At 34.7% G+C, this 14,351-nt stretch overlaps 1 protein-coding gene across 2 annotated transcripts; it reads left to right on the top strand.

Annotated features, from left to right (window-relative positions):
- The first annotated feature begins 969 nt into the window (after positions 1 to 969).
- LOC120863770 (olfactory receptor 2M3-like) lies at positions 970 to 5,417 on the top strand. 2 transcript variants are annotated; one of them, XM_040240338.1, is made up of 2 exons: positions 970 to 1,888; positions 5,395 to 5,417. In XM_040240338.1, the coding sequence occupies exons 1-2, from the start codon at positions 970 to 972 to the stop codon at positions 5,415 to 5,417; spliced, it is 942 nt and encodes a 313-aa protein (XP_040096272.1). The 2 variants fall into 2 exon arrangements, with proteins under 2 accessions (XP_040096272.1, XP_040096273.1); XM_040240339.1 differs by lacking the exon at positions 5,395 to 5,417 and having other exon boundaries at positions 970 to 1,996.
- The last annotated feature ends 8,934 nt before the right edge of the window (positions 5,418 to 14,351 follow it).

The following is a 14,351-nucleotide window of genomic DNA, read 5'->3' as shown; positions in this document are numbered from 1 at the left end:
TTAGTTTTAATAACACCCTACAATATAGATATAAAAAATGTCAAATTTTACAGAGTAGAAAATAAAGCTTAGAGAAGTTAACTAAGATCAAACAGATAAAATGATTTGTTCCAGGTGTTTGAACTATACTATTGCCCTCTAGTCTGCTTCTCCAGAAAAATGACCTGTACCAGGATATTTCATGGATACACCTTATCTTAATAGATAGAGTTAGTAACCGTCATATTGGTGAGAAATTTTATCTACTACAATTCACTATTATAAGCAACATGTACTATTAGATATACTTCTGATTAACAGTTTCTCAACCCCTTCTCTTCACCTGGTATTTAAAAAATCCTATCTCATTTCTAAACATACATACTTTCTTCCACACTTTGGTAGAAAGAATTTTTATTAATATCATAGAGTGGTATGCTAAATTCCATAGAAAAACATAACAGAAAATCTCATTGACTTCCCAGCAATTCATGAGTCTTCAGATGGCTCATAATGACTCTTGACTTCTGAAGGGATAATCCACACTACATATCTGAGTTGGCTGGTTGCTGAAATTAGATTATATGCCTTTTGAGAAATCACTTGTATTTTAATTATGGAACAAACATGCCTGTTAACTATGTGGTTTCTTTATCCAAATCATTAAAGCTAAAAATAAGTCTAATATCTCTTATCTACAAATTTTAAAAAATGATTCTCTGAGAAATAAATTTTCCTATATGTTCTGTGCTAAGTTGCTTCAGTCATGTCCAGCTCTTTGTGACTTCATGGACTGTAGCCTGCCAAGCTCCTCTATCCATGGGATTCCCTTGTCTACACATTTTTAAAAAATGATACTCAGAGAAATAAGATTTGCTGTATCTATATATAGACATTATAGTAATGGTGATCTAAAAATCCTAGATATTTCCATAACAAAATATTGGAGATTTCTCACATGTTGTATTCTCCACAGTGAATATATTCATCATGGCATGGGAGAATCATACTTTAAACTCTAACTTCATCTTGCTGGGGATCTTTGATCACAGTCCCACCCACATCTTCCTCTTCTCTCTGGTCTTGGGCATCTTCACAGTGGCCTTCATGGGAAACACTCTCATGGTTCTCCTCATCTACCTGGATACTCAACTCCACACTCCCATGTACTTGCTCCTCAGCCAACTATCCCTCATGGACCTCATGCTTATTTGTACCACTGTACCCAAGATGACTTTCAACTACTTGTCTGGAAAGAAGTCCATCTCTCTGGCTGGGTGTGGAACCCAGATATTCTTATATGTGTCCCTGCTTGGATCTGAATGCTTCCTGTTGGCTGCAATGGCCTATGATCGGTATGTTGCCATTTGCCACCCATTACGATACTCAGTTCTCATGAGCCAGAAGATCTGTTGCCTTGTGGCTGTTTCTTCTTGGGTTGTTGGTTCTTTTGATGGCATAATTGTTATTGCAGTTGCATTGTCCTTCCCATATTGTGGTTCCCGGGAAATACCCCACTTTTTCTGTGATGTCCCTGCCCTTCTCACTCTCTCATGCACGAATACATTGTTATTTGAAAGGTTAATGTTTATTTGCTGTGTAATTATGCTTCTTTTCCCTGTAGCAGTCATTATTGCTTCCTATGTCCGTGTTATTATGGCTGTCATTCGCATGGGATCTGGAGAGGGTCGCCGAAAAGCTTTTGCGACCTGTTCTTCCCACCTCATGGTGGTGGGAATGTATTATGGAGCTGCCATGTTCATATATATGCGGCCTGTGTCTGACCGATCCCCTACCCAGGACAAGATGGTATCAGCCTTCTACACCATCCTCACTCCCATGCTGAATCCCCTCATCTATAGCCTCCGAAACAAGGAAGTGGCCAGAGCATTCATGAAGGTATTAGGGAAGGGCAAGTCTGGAGAATAAATTGCCTAATTAACCTTGTTTTGCAGTTTTGTTTTATGCTTAAATTTATTTAACCAATGTAATTTAGCACTCAATATTTACCCATATTTTTACCAAAAAAATTATAAACAAGCACACAAGTTTTAGAAAGTTTAAAAAAAAAAACTGCATGCTTGTTTGTTCCAATATTATATTTCTTTCATTATAGAAAATTTAAAGTATGACCATGAGTAAATATGTACTGCAAGCTAATATGCACAACTATATACTTATTTTATAAGATACCACTTAAGAAATTAGAGGTATTTACCCAACATGAAATTACCACATAATTCCATAATTAAATAGAACACTGATAAATGTTTTGTGTTGTTTTTTTTTTTTTTTAACATATAACTGCTTTGTCTTTATCAAACCAAAGAATTTTCCTGAATCCAAATTGGTACCTTGTATTAATTGACTTGTTAAATTGAATGACTGAGTTAATTATATACAAGTTTAAATATGTATTTATTAGATTATTATAAAATTAGCACACTTTAATGAGAAAGAGGTAAAAAGGAATAGATTTATGATTAGGTTTATTAAACCCATCTTATAATGGACTCTTCCCCTCTTCAGGCTTTTGGAGAATTGGGGACCTTCCATTTATTTTCTTTCTTTTTTTTTTACTGGCATTAGCTTAATATATGGGAAATTGAAATGTGCATATGAATCCCTGATGCCTTGATTCTTTACAGTTAGATATCTTAATCCTTATATGTGTTGGGCACAGTAATTTCATGAAAAATGTTCAATTTTATAAATAGAAAGCTGTAAGTTGTCCAAATTCTGATATTTTTCTATAAATCACATGTGTGACATAACTGTAGGTATTCTTGTAATGATATTTAAATGAAAGTTCAAACCTGGAGATTCATGTGTGTTTATGAGGAACAACCAATATGTCTTAATATGAATTTTTAAATTTAAAAATTTAAATCTTTTAAAACTTTGTTTTAACATCCACCTTGCATTAGGTTTCCTTTGCTACATAACAAATTTACACAACTTAGGATTTCTAAATAATAATTATTTATTGAAAGTGAAGTGAAAGTGAAAGTCACTCAGTAGTGTCCAACTCTTTGTGATCCCATGGCCTATACAGACCATGGAATTTTCAAGGCCAGAATAACTGGAGTAGGTAGCCTTTCCCTTCTCCAGGGGATCTTCCTGACCCAGGAATTGAAACAGGGTCTCCTGCATTGCAGGAGGATTCTTTACCAACTGAGCTATCAAGGGAGCCCAATTATTTATTATGTCATAGGATGTGTGGGTAGAGATTCTGACATAGCTAAACTAGGTGTTGTATTTCAGTATCACAAGGGAGCAATCCAGACTCTGGCTGGGGCTGCAGTTTCATGTGAAGCCCAGCATCATCTTCTAAACTTGTGTAGTTGTTGAAATACTTCATTTCTTTGCACATAACTATTTCATGTCAGCCTATTTCTTCAAGGCCAGCATAAGAGTCTCTCTGACCTCAGTGAAAGTCTAAGTCTTCTTTTAAAGGTCTACCAAGTGATTAGGTAAAGCCAGCTCAGGATAATCTCCCTTAGATTACTTACAATTAAGTGATGTTGGATTTTAATTATGTCTGCACAGTTGCTTTACTCTTACCTTGTAGGTTAACTTAATTACAGAAGCAACTTCAAGGGATACAGATCATGGGGAAAGTTTAGGAGTCTACCTACTACATACCCAGAGATATTTTACAGATTCTTTTCTCTAAAAGATATAAAAATATTTCAATAACTTTTTCTGACAGTGATATGAGAAACACTTATAATGTACTAATATATGACTGAAATGCAGCTTTTAAAAATTGTTTTATAAGTCTCTGAGTTTACAGATATGTGGTAAGGGTAAATGTCCAGGAGTTGGAAAGTTATCATGTATTGAGCCTGATAAATAATTCATAATAACCGTTTTAAGGAAAACCATTGTGCTGCAAGAGAACATAGACAACAAAACAAAATCAGAAACAATGGATTAAAAAAATGAAAAGTTCAACAAAGACAGAAAGCAACAGTGAAAAAAATACACATAAACTCTGGAGCTAAAGAAGGTAATAACTGAACTAAAAACTTAATAGAGAGTTTCTATTGCAGATATAATAAAACAGAAAAAGACTCAGTGAACTCAAGGACAGACATTTTAAAATTATACAGTCATAAGAACAACAACAAGAGGGAAAAAGAATGAAAAAACCCTGTTTGACTTAAGACATATCATTGACTGAAATAAAGCATTTTGGAAATGTCAGAAAGAGTGAAGAAAGAGAAAAGAACACAATGCTTACTTAAAGAAGTAATGCTGTGTGTCTCAGGGAGCTCAAACAGGGGTTCTTTACCAACCTAGAGGGGTGGGCTGATGAAGGAGACAGGAGGGAGACTCAAGAGGGAGGGGACATGTGTATACCTATGGCTGATTCATGTTGAGCTTTGACAGAAAACAACAAAATTCTGTAAAGCGATTATCCTTCAATTAAAAAATAAACAAATTTTTTTAAAAAAGAAATAGGATTAGAAAATTTCACATTTCTGAGAAGGGAAATGAACATCTAGATTCATGAAGTCCAATGAACTGCAAATAAGCTGATTATCAAAGGATGTTCACAAAGGGGCATTAGAGTCAAACTGTCCAAAATTAAAGGGAAAGATACTATTTTGAAAATTGCCAGGCTTCCCTGGTGACTCAGTGGTAAAAAAACACACCTGTCAATGCAGGAGACATGGGTTCGATCCTTGATCCAGGAAAACCCCACATGCCATGGAGCAATTAAGCCTGTGCCCCACGACTATTGAGCCTGTGCTTTAGAGCCCAGGACCTGAAACTACTGAGTCCAATTACCACAGCTACTGAAGCCCACATTCTCTAGAGCCTGTGCTCAGCAACAAGAGAAGCCAGCACAACGAGAAGCTTGCACACTGCAACTAGAGAGTAGCCCCATCTCACTGTAACTAGAGAAAAGCCTGAATAGCAGTGAAGACCCAGCATAGCCAAAAATAAAATAAATAAATAATAAAAGAAAATCGCAAGAGAAAAGCAAATTGTCGTGTACCACCATAAGGCTATCCATGGCAGTCTAGAAAAACATTGCAGGCTAAGACAACATGGGATGACATATTCAAAGTACTCAAACAAGAACAACAACTTAGTACCTACTGACAAAGAACACTAACTGAAGCTGTATTTCAGAAATGAAGGAGAAAGAACTTCCCAAACAGAAACTGACAATATCCAACGCCACTACAAAGCTGCCCAACATGAAATGCTAGAGGGAGTTATTAAAGTTCACTAAATAGCAGCATGAAAACATGACATTATAGAACCTACTGGCAGGGAGAGAATAGAGTAAACTTTTAAGCCTGCTTTTTCTCTTCGCTTTTTCACCCCTATCAAGAGGCTCTTTAGTTCCTCTTCACTTTCTGCCATTAGAGTGGCATCATCTGCATATCTGAGATGGCTGATGTTTCTCCTGGCAATCTTGAAGAATTAAATCAGTCATCAAAAAAAAACAAAAAAAACAAAAAAAACTCATACAGAAAAAAATCCAAGCCTGGATAAATCCCTGGTAAATTCTACGAAGCATTTAATGAAAATTTAACATGAATCTTTCTGAAAATCTTACCCCACAATTGAAGAACAAAAATACACCCAAACTTACTTTATGATGCCAATATCACTGTGATACCAAAGCTAGACAAGAACTCTAAAAGAAAAGAATGTTACAGGTCAATATTGGGCTTCCCTGATGGCTCAGTAGTAAAGAATCTACCTGCCAACGCAGGAGATGTGAGTTCAATCCCTGGGTGAGGAAGATCCTCAGGAGAAGGAAATGGCAAGCCTGGGAAATCCCCTGGACAGAGGAGCCTGGCAGGCTACAGCCCATGGGGTTGCGAAAGAGTTAGACATGACTGAGCAACTAAACAACAACAGCAACGGCATTCCTTTGATAGTAAATGCAAAATTCCTCAAAAATACAATCAAAATAAATTCAACAACTCATTAAATAATCATACACCATTAAATAACTATATATCAAATAATCATACATAAGGATAATCTTAAATAAAATGGGATTTACCCCTGAGATTCAAGGATAGTTAAACATATACAGATCAATTAATGCAATATCCCACACTAGCAGAATTAAGGACAAAAAACATATATGATTATTTCAATACATGCAAGGAGAACATATGACAAAAGTCAGCATCCTTTTATGATAGGAATCTAAACAGAGTAGGTACAGAAGACATGTATCTCAACATTTATATATTTTATTTACTCATAAACTCAATAACTTAAAATACATTTGCTGAAAATGTAATATGGGGCACACTTGGACAAGCCCAAGAAATGAAGCTTTCAATCCTTTTTGACATCATGATAGAAGACAAAGTATGCTAGCTTTATAAAATGGCATATAAAATAGGAGTTTTAGAAATTCTCAAGGAAAAGCAAATTGTTTTTAATTTATGTAATTAGTATTTTATATAATCCATAAAATACTTATATTTTACACTAGCTTGTGTAAGAGGGAAAATAAGTCATTTGCAAAATTTATCATAGTAAAGTGAAGTAAGTCGTTCAGTCGTGTCCAACCCTTTGTGACCCCATGGACTGTAGCCCACCAGGCTCCTCCATCGATGGGATTCTCCAGGCAAGAGTACTGAAGTGGGTTGCCATTTCCCTCTCCAATATAATCCATAAAATACTCTATATATCCATATATAATCTCTATATAATCCATAAAACACTTATATTTTACTCTAGCTTGTGTAGGAGGGAAAACAAAGCATTTACAAAATTTGTCATAGTAAGGTGTTGCTATCTATATGCTCATAGAATTCTTTACAGAATGACCACATAGAATTCTTTTCTACTGAGGTGATTCAGTTAGACCAGTGTTCCTTTAGCACAAGTGAAGACAACCATTACTTTCCTGGTTGGTTCAGTGTTATCAATCTTGGCTTTAGAGATAAGAAAATCAAAGATATAAATGCTTTTGTAATGTTTCCCAAGATTTACAAACTTGTAATTGGATGCACATATCATGGGCTATTTTTTCACCATAACAGTTTTCAATAAGTAAAATTACCTACTCAGATACTTAGAAAGAAACTCAGAGTATACTAGTACACTATGAAATTATCATTCTGTATATATTTTTCCATGTTTTTCTTTATAATGTTTTATTAATAATCACTTTATAAAATACAAATCCATTTGAGAAAGCTTGTGTTGTATTTAATATTCAATATATCTAAGTACACATAGTTCTATTAGGCAAATAAAATTCTATATGATACTAATTACTGAGATTTATACAAGACATCACATTCTGTTTTTGATTCATGAGACCATGTCAACCAACTTTTCAGACATGTACAATTGAAACTTTTAATTTTTAATTTCTATTTTTTACTGGAGTATCATTAACAATGTTGTATTAGTTTCAGGTGTACAGAAAAGTAATTCAGTTCTAAAATTACATTTATCTATTCTCTTAACATTTAGGTTATTACAGAATATAGAGAATAAGTCTATTTACATTCAATAAATAAACTGCCCTTTTTCCTCAGGGACAACTAATGTGAAACTGAGAACTTCAGAAATAAATAAAACAATAATATTTTATTTCCTAAAGAGAATTTTTACAAAACGAACTGTAAGAGTCTGATGCATTAATTAGATAAGAGTAAGCAAAAACATCAAAATCTTCAAATAATAGTTATCACACTTAATGGAGAATAGATGATAGATAATAGATAGATGGTAAATAGATATAGATAGATGGATAGGTAGATATATTGATATGTGGATATGCACATCTCTATATAGAGAGAACATAGACAATTTCATATACAATGAGGAATATATATATGTGTGTGTCTGTATGGGTGTATAACATATACAAGGTCATTTTATGAATTATGTTCTTACAAGATATTGTATATTTTATGTTGTTGAGTGTCGAATTTTCTCTCAATAGCTCTCCTTCTCTCTCTATGTGTATATATATGTATATATATATGAATCAAAATTACTAATAATTATTGCCATGATCTTATATATAATTGGCTTATTCTGACTTTCTCAATCTAAAGGATTTATAGAGCACTATATGAAAAAAATCAAATTAATATCAATAGTCTATCCAATTCTCTCTCCAATTCTGACAGGTTTAGTTTAGCTACAAGCATATAGATCCCATAAATATTTATTCAAAAGGAGGAAGTAAACAATAATATGTTGTATTATAGTAAGTGTTATATTTGGCCTTTGTGAGATCGTTGATCTTTGGTTCTTAAGTCTAACAGAAAGTAGAAATGATAGTATCAACATTTTGAAATGTTATGGGTACTAATACACAGACATTACTTTAACTCATTTATTTTTTTCATATACTTCTTATAGTAACCAAATTATTTATCAAAAAGTGAAGGCTTTGTTTAAAAAGGAACAACAGCAAAACAAACCAAAACTTGCTTCAGTGCATTCACTCATTAAGTGGCAGATGTGGGAATTAAACTCTGGCAAAATGGCCCCAAGGAATTTTACCATTTATCATTTATCTCTGTTATACTGGCCTTTAGTAAACCATGAGTGTTTCATCCTCACATTCCTTATGACCATATATATATATATATGTATATATATGTGTGTGTGTATATATATATGTATAGTTTTCAAATGGATGATTGCCAGCAATTTTGAAGAGTCTGGCATTTAGTCAAATATGGTCTTTCAGGCTGGCTATTGACCATTTCACTACTTTAATTAAGAGACCTCACAGAAAATAGATTCATCCACACACCACACCTGATACATCATCACTGCAGCATCTGAAGAAAGGTTATTGTAAATAGCTAAGATGGAGTCGAGTTTTCCTTGCTATTATACATGTTTAAGTTTTGGTGCAAATGCACTCATTTTTAGAGCTCTGTAATTGGGTATGTAGTTCCTCAGGGACTTCTGCCAAGGTTTCATTATCAGGGGGAAGAGGAGACATCTTCAAGACTTTAAACATTCCAAACTTTCTAATCATACTCCTCCCTTCTATTTCTTCCCCAAGCCTACAGAATTGCAAGAACCTTTTGTTTGGGTTCCCTGATAAGTGATATGACCTCCACATCTGTGCTGATTCTTCTGACCCTTGACCAGTACTCATGAAAATAGAACAGTTGGTGCTTTCACCAGTTCATTTCTTACTTGTACCATCACAGTAAGTAACAAAAGACTTACCTGTACTTTCATTTCTGACTTGTTGCAACTCAACATCTGGCCCCTCAGCTTTCTCTCTAACTCAATGGAAATTTTGACACAGTCATCTCAATTTCAGGTGAACATGACAGGTATAAACACCTAGATTTTACAAAGCCAGTAAATGAAGTCATATCATTTGCCTCAACCAGGGCAGACAAAATTTATATGCGGTCCTTAAAATACATGATAATATCTGAGATCACAGAGATGAACCCAGTGAAAATTTATGGTAAAGATGCATGGTAAAGATCCCGTGAAGAAGGGAATGGCTACCGACTTCAGGATTCTCTCCTGGAGAATTCCACAGACAGAGAAACCTGGTGGGTTACAATCCATGAGTGTGCAAAGAATCAGACATGACTGAGTGATTAACACACACATAAAGATGCATGTATTTTCTCTATTTTATTTTATTAACTTATTAATTATGTATACATACTTATTGGCAATACTCTTCCTAGCTCATCAGCTCTTATCTTCATTCTTTAATTGGATCTCATTTTAATTGAGTCTCTCTCAACTGTGCTCTAGAGATTGTTACCTGCTTGAAATTACCCTTAGACAACTGACCAAAACTCAATAACAAAGACTGTTTTCCTAGAGGCATTGAAGGTAATGTTATACATATGTCCACATTTTTAGACAAAGTAGGACTTGACTGGCTTATTTCAACAACCTAAATATGATATATTTTTTCATATGAAGACGTTCTCAAAGCTTCTAAGTAAATTTGGTTAAACTATCTTAAAGACATTGAATTGACAAAATTAAGAAAAATATTTATTCCTTCAAAATTAGGGACATACAGTACTCAAGAGTAAGTACATTGTTATTACTATTGTTAATAATGTCTTGCTAACTTCCTTACTTCCTGGTCAGTCTAGTTTGCATGAGATTTTTGTTTCATTTTGTGATTTTACTTTTGTTTTAGAGATGGACATGGGTTCAAAATTAACAGTGTGGCTAGAGTATCAATGCAATGGTCTAGCTTATTTTATTCTATGAAACAGTTATTAATAATAATTTAATTAATTTTGCTGTCCCATTAAAAGAATAGGAGCAGGCATTGAGAATTCTTATCAAATGTTTTATACTAGTTGCTATAGTTTCTAATGTCACAATTGTTATAGCAAGAAATGTGGTGGACTCATGTAAAACAAAAAATAAACCACAGCTGACATTTTTTGTTGTTGTTTATGCTGTTACTATTGATTTAAAATTCTTAGTCTCAAATTTTACATACATATACCTGGAAAATCTTCAGAACCATATATAAAGAAGTTATAAAGGAGCCTACAGAGAAATCAATATGAAGGTAAACACATGATAAATAATGAGTTGGACTATATCTGTGTCCAACTATATATGATATACATATGCATTATAGATTGATTACCAAAACCAAGATAATTAATACATCCATCACTTCACATTCACTTCTTAGCTATGACAACTCTCAGCAACTCTCAGGTATACAATAACATTGACTATAGTCACTATATTGTACACTAGATATTTATAATTTATTCTTCTTATAATTAAAGGTTTGTACTCTGATATAGTTTCTCCTCCCCCACTCAGCCCTGACAATCACCATTCTGTTCTTTGTTTCTGTGAAATTTGCTTTTTAACTAGATTTCATATATAAGTGATATGATATATGGTATTTCTCTTTCTTTGTCTGGCTTATGTTACATAGGGTAATGCCATTCACCTGCCATATTATTGTAAATTTCCATATATACTTTAATACCTGAATCCTTTCAAATATATAGGTACATATTTTTCTTTCCATTTGTTCCTGGAAGGGCATTTAAACTGTTTCCATATGTTGGTGACTATGAATAAAGTTTCATACACATTGTCATAAGATAGACTCTTCAAGATGATAGATTCTATTTCCTTTGGATATATTCTAAGAGTGGGGAATTATGAAACTGTAGTTGAATGGTTCTATGAAGAACTACAAGAACTAACACTGAAAAAAGATGTCATTTTCATTATAGGAGAATGGAATGCAAAAGTAGGAAGTCAAGAAACACCTGGAGTAACAGGCAAATTTGGCCTTGGAGTACAGAATGAAGCAGGGCAAAGGCTCATAGAGTTCTGCCAAGAGAAGGCACTGGTCATAGCAAACACCCTCTTCCAACAACACAAGAGAAGACTCTACACATGGACATCACCAGATGGTCAACACCGAAATCAGAATGATTATATTCTTTGCAGCCAAAGATGGAGAGGCTCTATACAGTCAGCAAAAACAAGACCAGAAGCTGACTGTGGCTCAGATCATGAACTCCTTATTGCCAAATTCAGACTGAAATTGAAGAAAGTAGGGAAAACCACTGGACCATTCAGGTATGACCTAAATCAAATCCCTTATGATTATACAGTGGAAGTGAGAAATAGATTTAAGGGACTAGATCTGATAGATAGAGTGCCTGATGAACTATGGAATGAAGTTCATGACATTGTACAGGAGACACGGATCAAGACCATGGAGACATAGAAAAGAAATGCAAAAAAGCAAAATGGCTGTCTGGGCAGGACTTACAAATAGCTGTGAAAAGAAGAGAAGCAAAAAGCAAAGGAGAAAAGGAAAGATATAAGCATCTGAATGCAGAGTTCCAAAGAATAGCAAAAAGAGATAAGAAAGCCTTCTTCAGCATCAGTGCAAAGAAATAAAGGAAAAAAACAGAATGGGAAAGACTAGAAATCTCTTCAAGAAAATTAGAGATACCGAGGGAACATTTCATGCAAAGATGGGCTCAATAAAGGACAGAAATGGTAGGGACCTAACAGAAGCAGAAGATATTAAGAAGAGGTGACAAGAACACAGAAGAACTGTACAAAAAAGATCTTCACGACCAAGATAATCACGAAGGTGTGATCACTCACCTAGAGCCAGATATCTTGGAATGTGAAGTCAAATGGGCCTTAGAAAGCATTACTACGAACAAAGCTAGTGGAAGTGATGGAATTCCAATTGAGCTATTTCAAATCCTGAAAGATGATGCTGTGAAATTGCTGCACTCAATATGCCAGCAAATTTGGAAAACTCAGCAGTGGCCACAGGACTGGAAAAAGGTCAGTTTTCATTCCAATCCCAAAGAAATGCAATGCCAAAGGATGCTCAAACAACCGCACAATTGCACTCATCTCACACGCTAGTAAAGTAATGCTCAAAATTCTCCAAGCCACACTTTAGCAATACGTGAACCGTGAACTTCCTGATGTTCAAGCTGGTTTTAGAAAAGGCAGAGGAACCAGAGATCAAATTGCCAACATCAGCTGGATCATGGAAAAAGCAAGAGAGTTCGAGAAAAACATCTATTTCTGCTTTATTGACTATGCCAAATTTGACTGTGTGGATCACAATAAACCGTGGAAAATTCTGAAAGAGATGGGAATACCAGACCACCTGACCTGCCTCTTGAGAAACCTATATGCAGGTCAGGAAGCAACAGTTAGAACTGGACATGGAAAAGAGACTGGTTCCAAATAGGAAAAGGAGGATGTCAAGGCTGTATATTGTCACCCTGCTTATTTAACTTCTATGCAGAGTACATCATGAGAAATGCTGGGCTGGAAGAAGCACAAGCTGGAATCAAGATTGCCGGGAGAAATATCAATAACCTCAGGTATGCAGATGACACCACCCTTATGGCAGAAAGTGAGGAGGAACTAAAAAGCCTCTTGATGAAAGTGAAAGAGGAGAGTGAAAAAGTTGGCTTAAAACTCAACACTCAGAAAACAAAGATCATGGCATCTCGTCCCATCATTTCATGGCAAATAGATGGGGAAACAGTGTCAGACTTTATTTTGGGGGGCTCCAAAATCACTGCAGATGGTGACTGAACTCATGAAATTAAAAGACGCTTACTCCTTGGAAGAAAAGTTATGAGCAACCTAGATAGCATATTCAAAAGCAGAGATATTACTTTGCCATCAAAGGTCCGTCTAGTCAAGGCTATGGTTTTTCCAGTAGTCATGTATGGATGTGAGATTTGGACTGTGAAGAAAGCTCAGTGCTGAAGAATTGATGCTTTTGAACTGTGGTGTTGGAGAAGACTCTTGAGAGTCCCTTGGGCTGCAAGGAGAACCACCCAGTCCATTCTGAAGGAGATCAGCCCTGGGATTTCTTTGGAAGGAATGATGCTAAAGCTGAAATTCTGATACTTTGGCCACCTCATGCAAAGAGTTGACTCATTGTAGAAGACTCTGATGCTGGGAGGGATTGGGGGCAGGAGAAGGGGACGACAGAGAATGAGATGGCTGGATGGCATCACAGACTCAATGGACATTAGTTTGGATGAACTCAAGGCGATGGTGATGGACAGGGAGGCCTGGAGTGCTGCAATTCATGGGGTCACAAAGAGTTGGACACGACCGAGCGACTGAACTGAACTGAACTGAACTGAAATATAATTAGCCTGTTTTTTTTGTTGTTGTTAAAATATGACAGATTTATAAAGAAATTACATTTATAAAGAAATGTAATTTTCTTCTTTCTTCAGAAGAAAATGCATGTATTTTCAGTCACCTAAACTGAGAATCAAAGAGTAGTTTGTATAATACTTTCTTTTGTATTTTATTTTTACGTTAGTTTACTGTCTTAGGCTCTGTAAGCTAAATTCTTTATATGTACTTATGTATGGAAAATAGTCAAATGGAGAAAGGAATTTTTCAGTTATAATTTTTTCACATAACCAAAAGACTGAATCTATTAAATTCAGCTTAAACCAGTAATACAATTTATTAACTTCTATTAGACAGACAAATAGGTGACAATTTCTCATTAGTTCTATGTCAACTTGCAGATTTTAAAATTCATCTTACCTTTTCACCTAATATTCTGGAAGGAGGAGAAATCATAAATTCTCTATTACTATTTATTAGGATTCATTTTTCTCTGAAGTTTTAAATATTCATTTGTGTTTTTAAGTATTATTTTTACCCTCTCTGGAATCAAGCAACTAATATAAAGCAATGGTTTCTTTCTTTCACTAAATCTCCATGCTTGGAATAGTTTTTCAATAGCTTGGATAATCAGTTTAAAAAATTTTGCTAGATTAAGACCAATTAATTAATTTAAAGTGATTGAGAAAAACATGTAATTACTCTTAGAACTTGTTATTTGTAAAAAAAGATAA

Source organism: Oryx dammah, unplaced genomic scaffold (assembly GCF_014754425.2).
Source record: "Oryx dammah isolate SB20612 unplaced genomic scaffold, SCBI_Odam_1.1 HiC_scaffold_5, whole genome shotgun sequence".
NCBI lineage: Eukaryota > Metazoa > Chordata > Mammalia > Artiodactyla > Bovidae > Oryx > Oryx dammah.
This window is presented reverse-complemented; position numbering and strand designations above follow the sequence as displayed.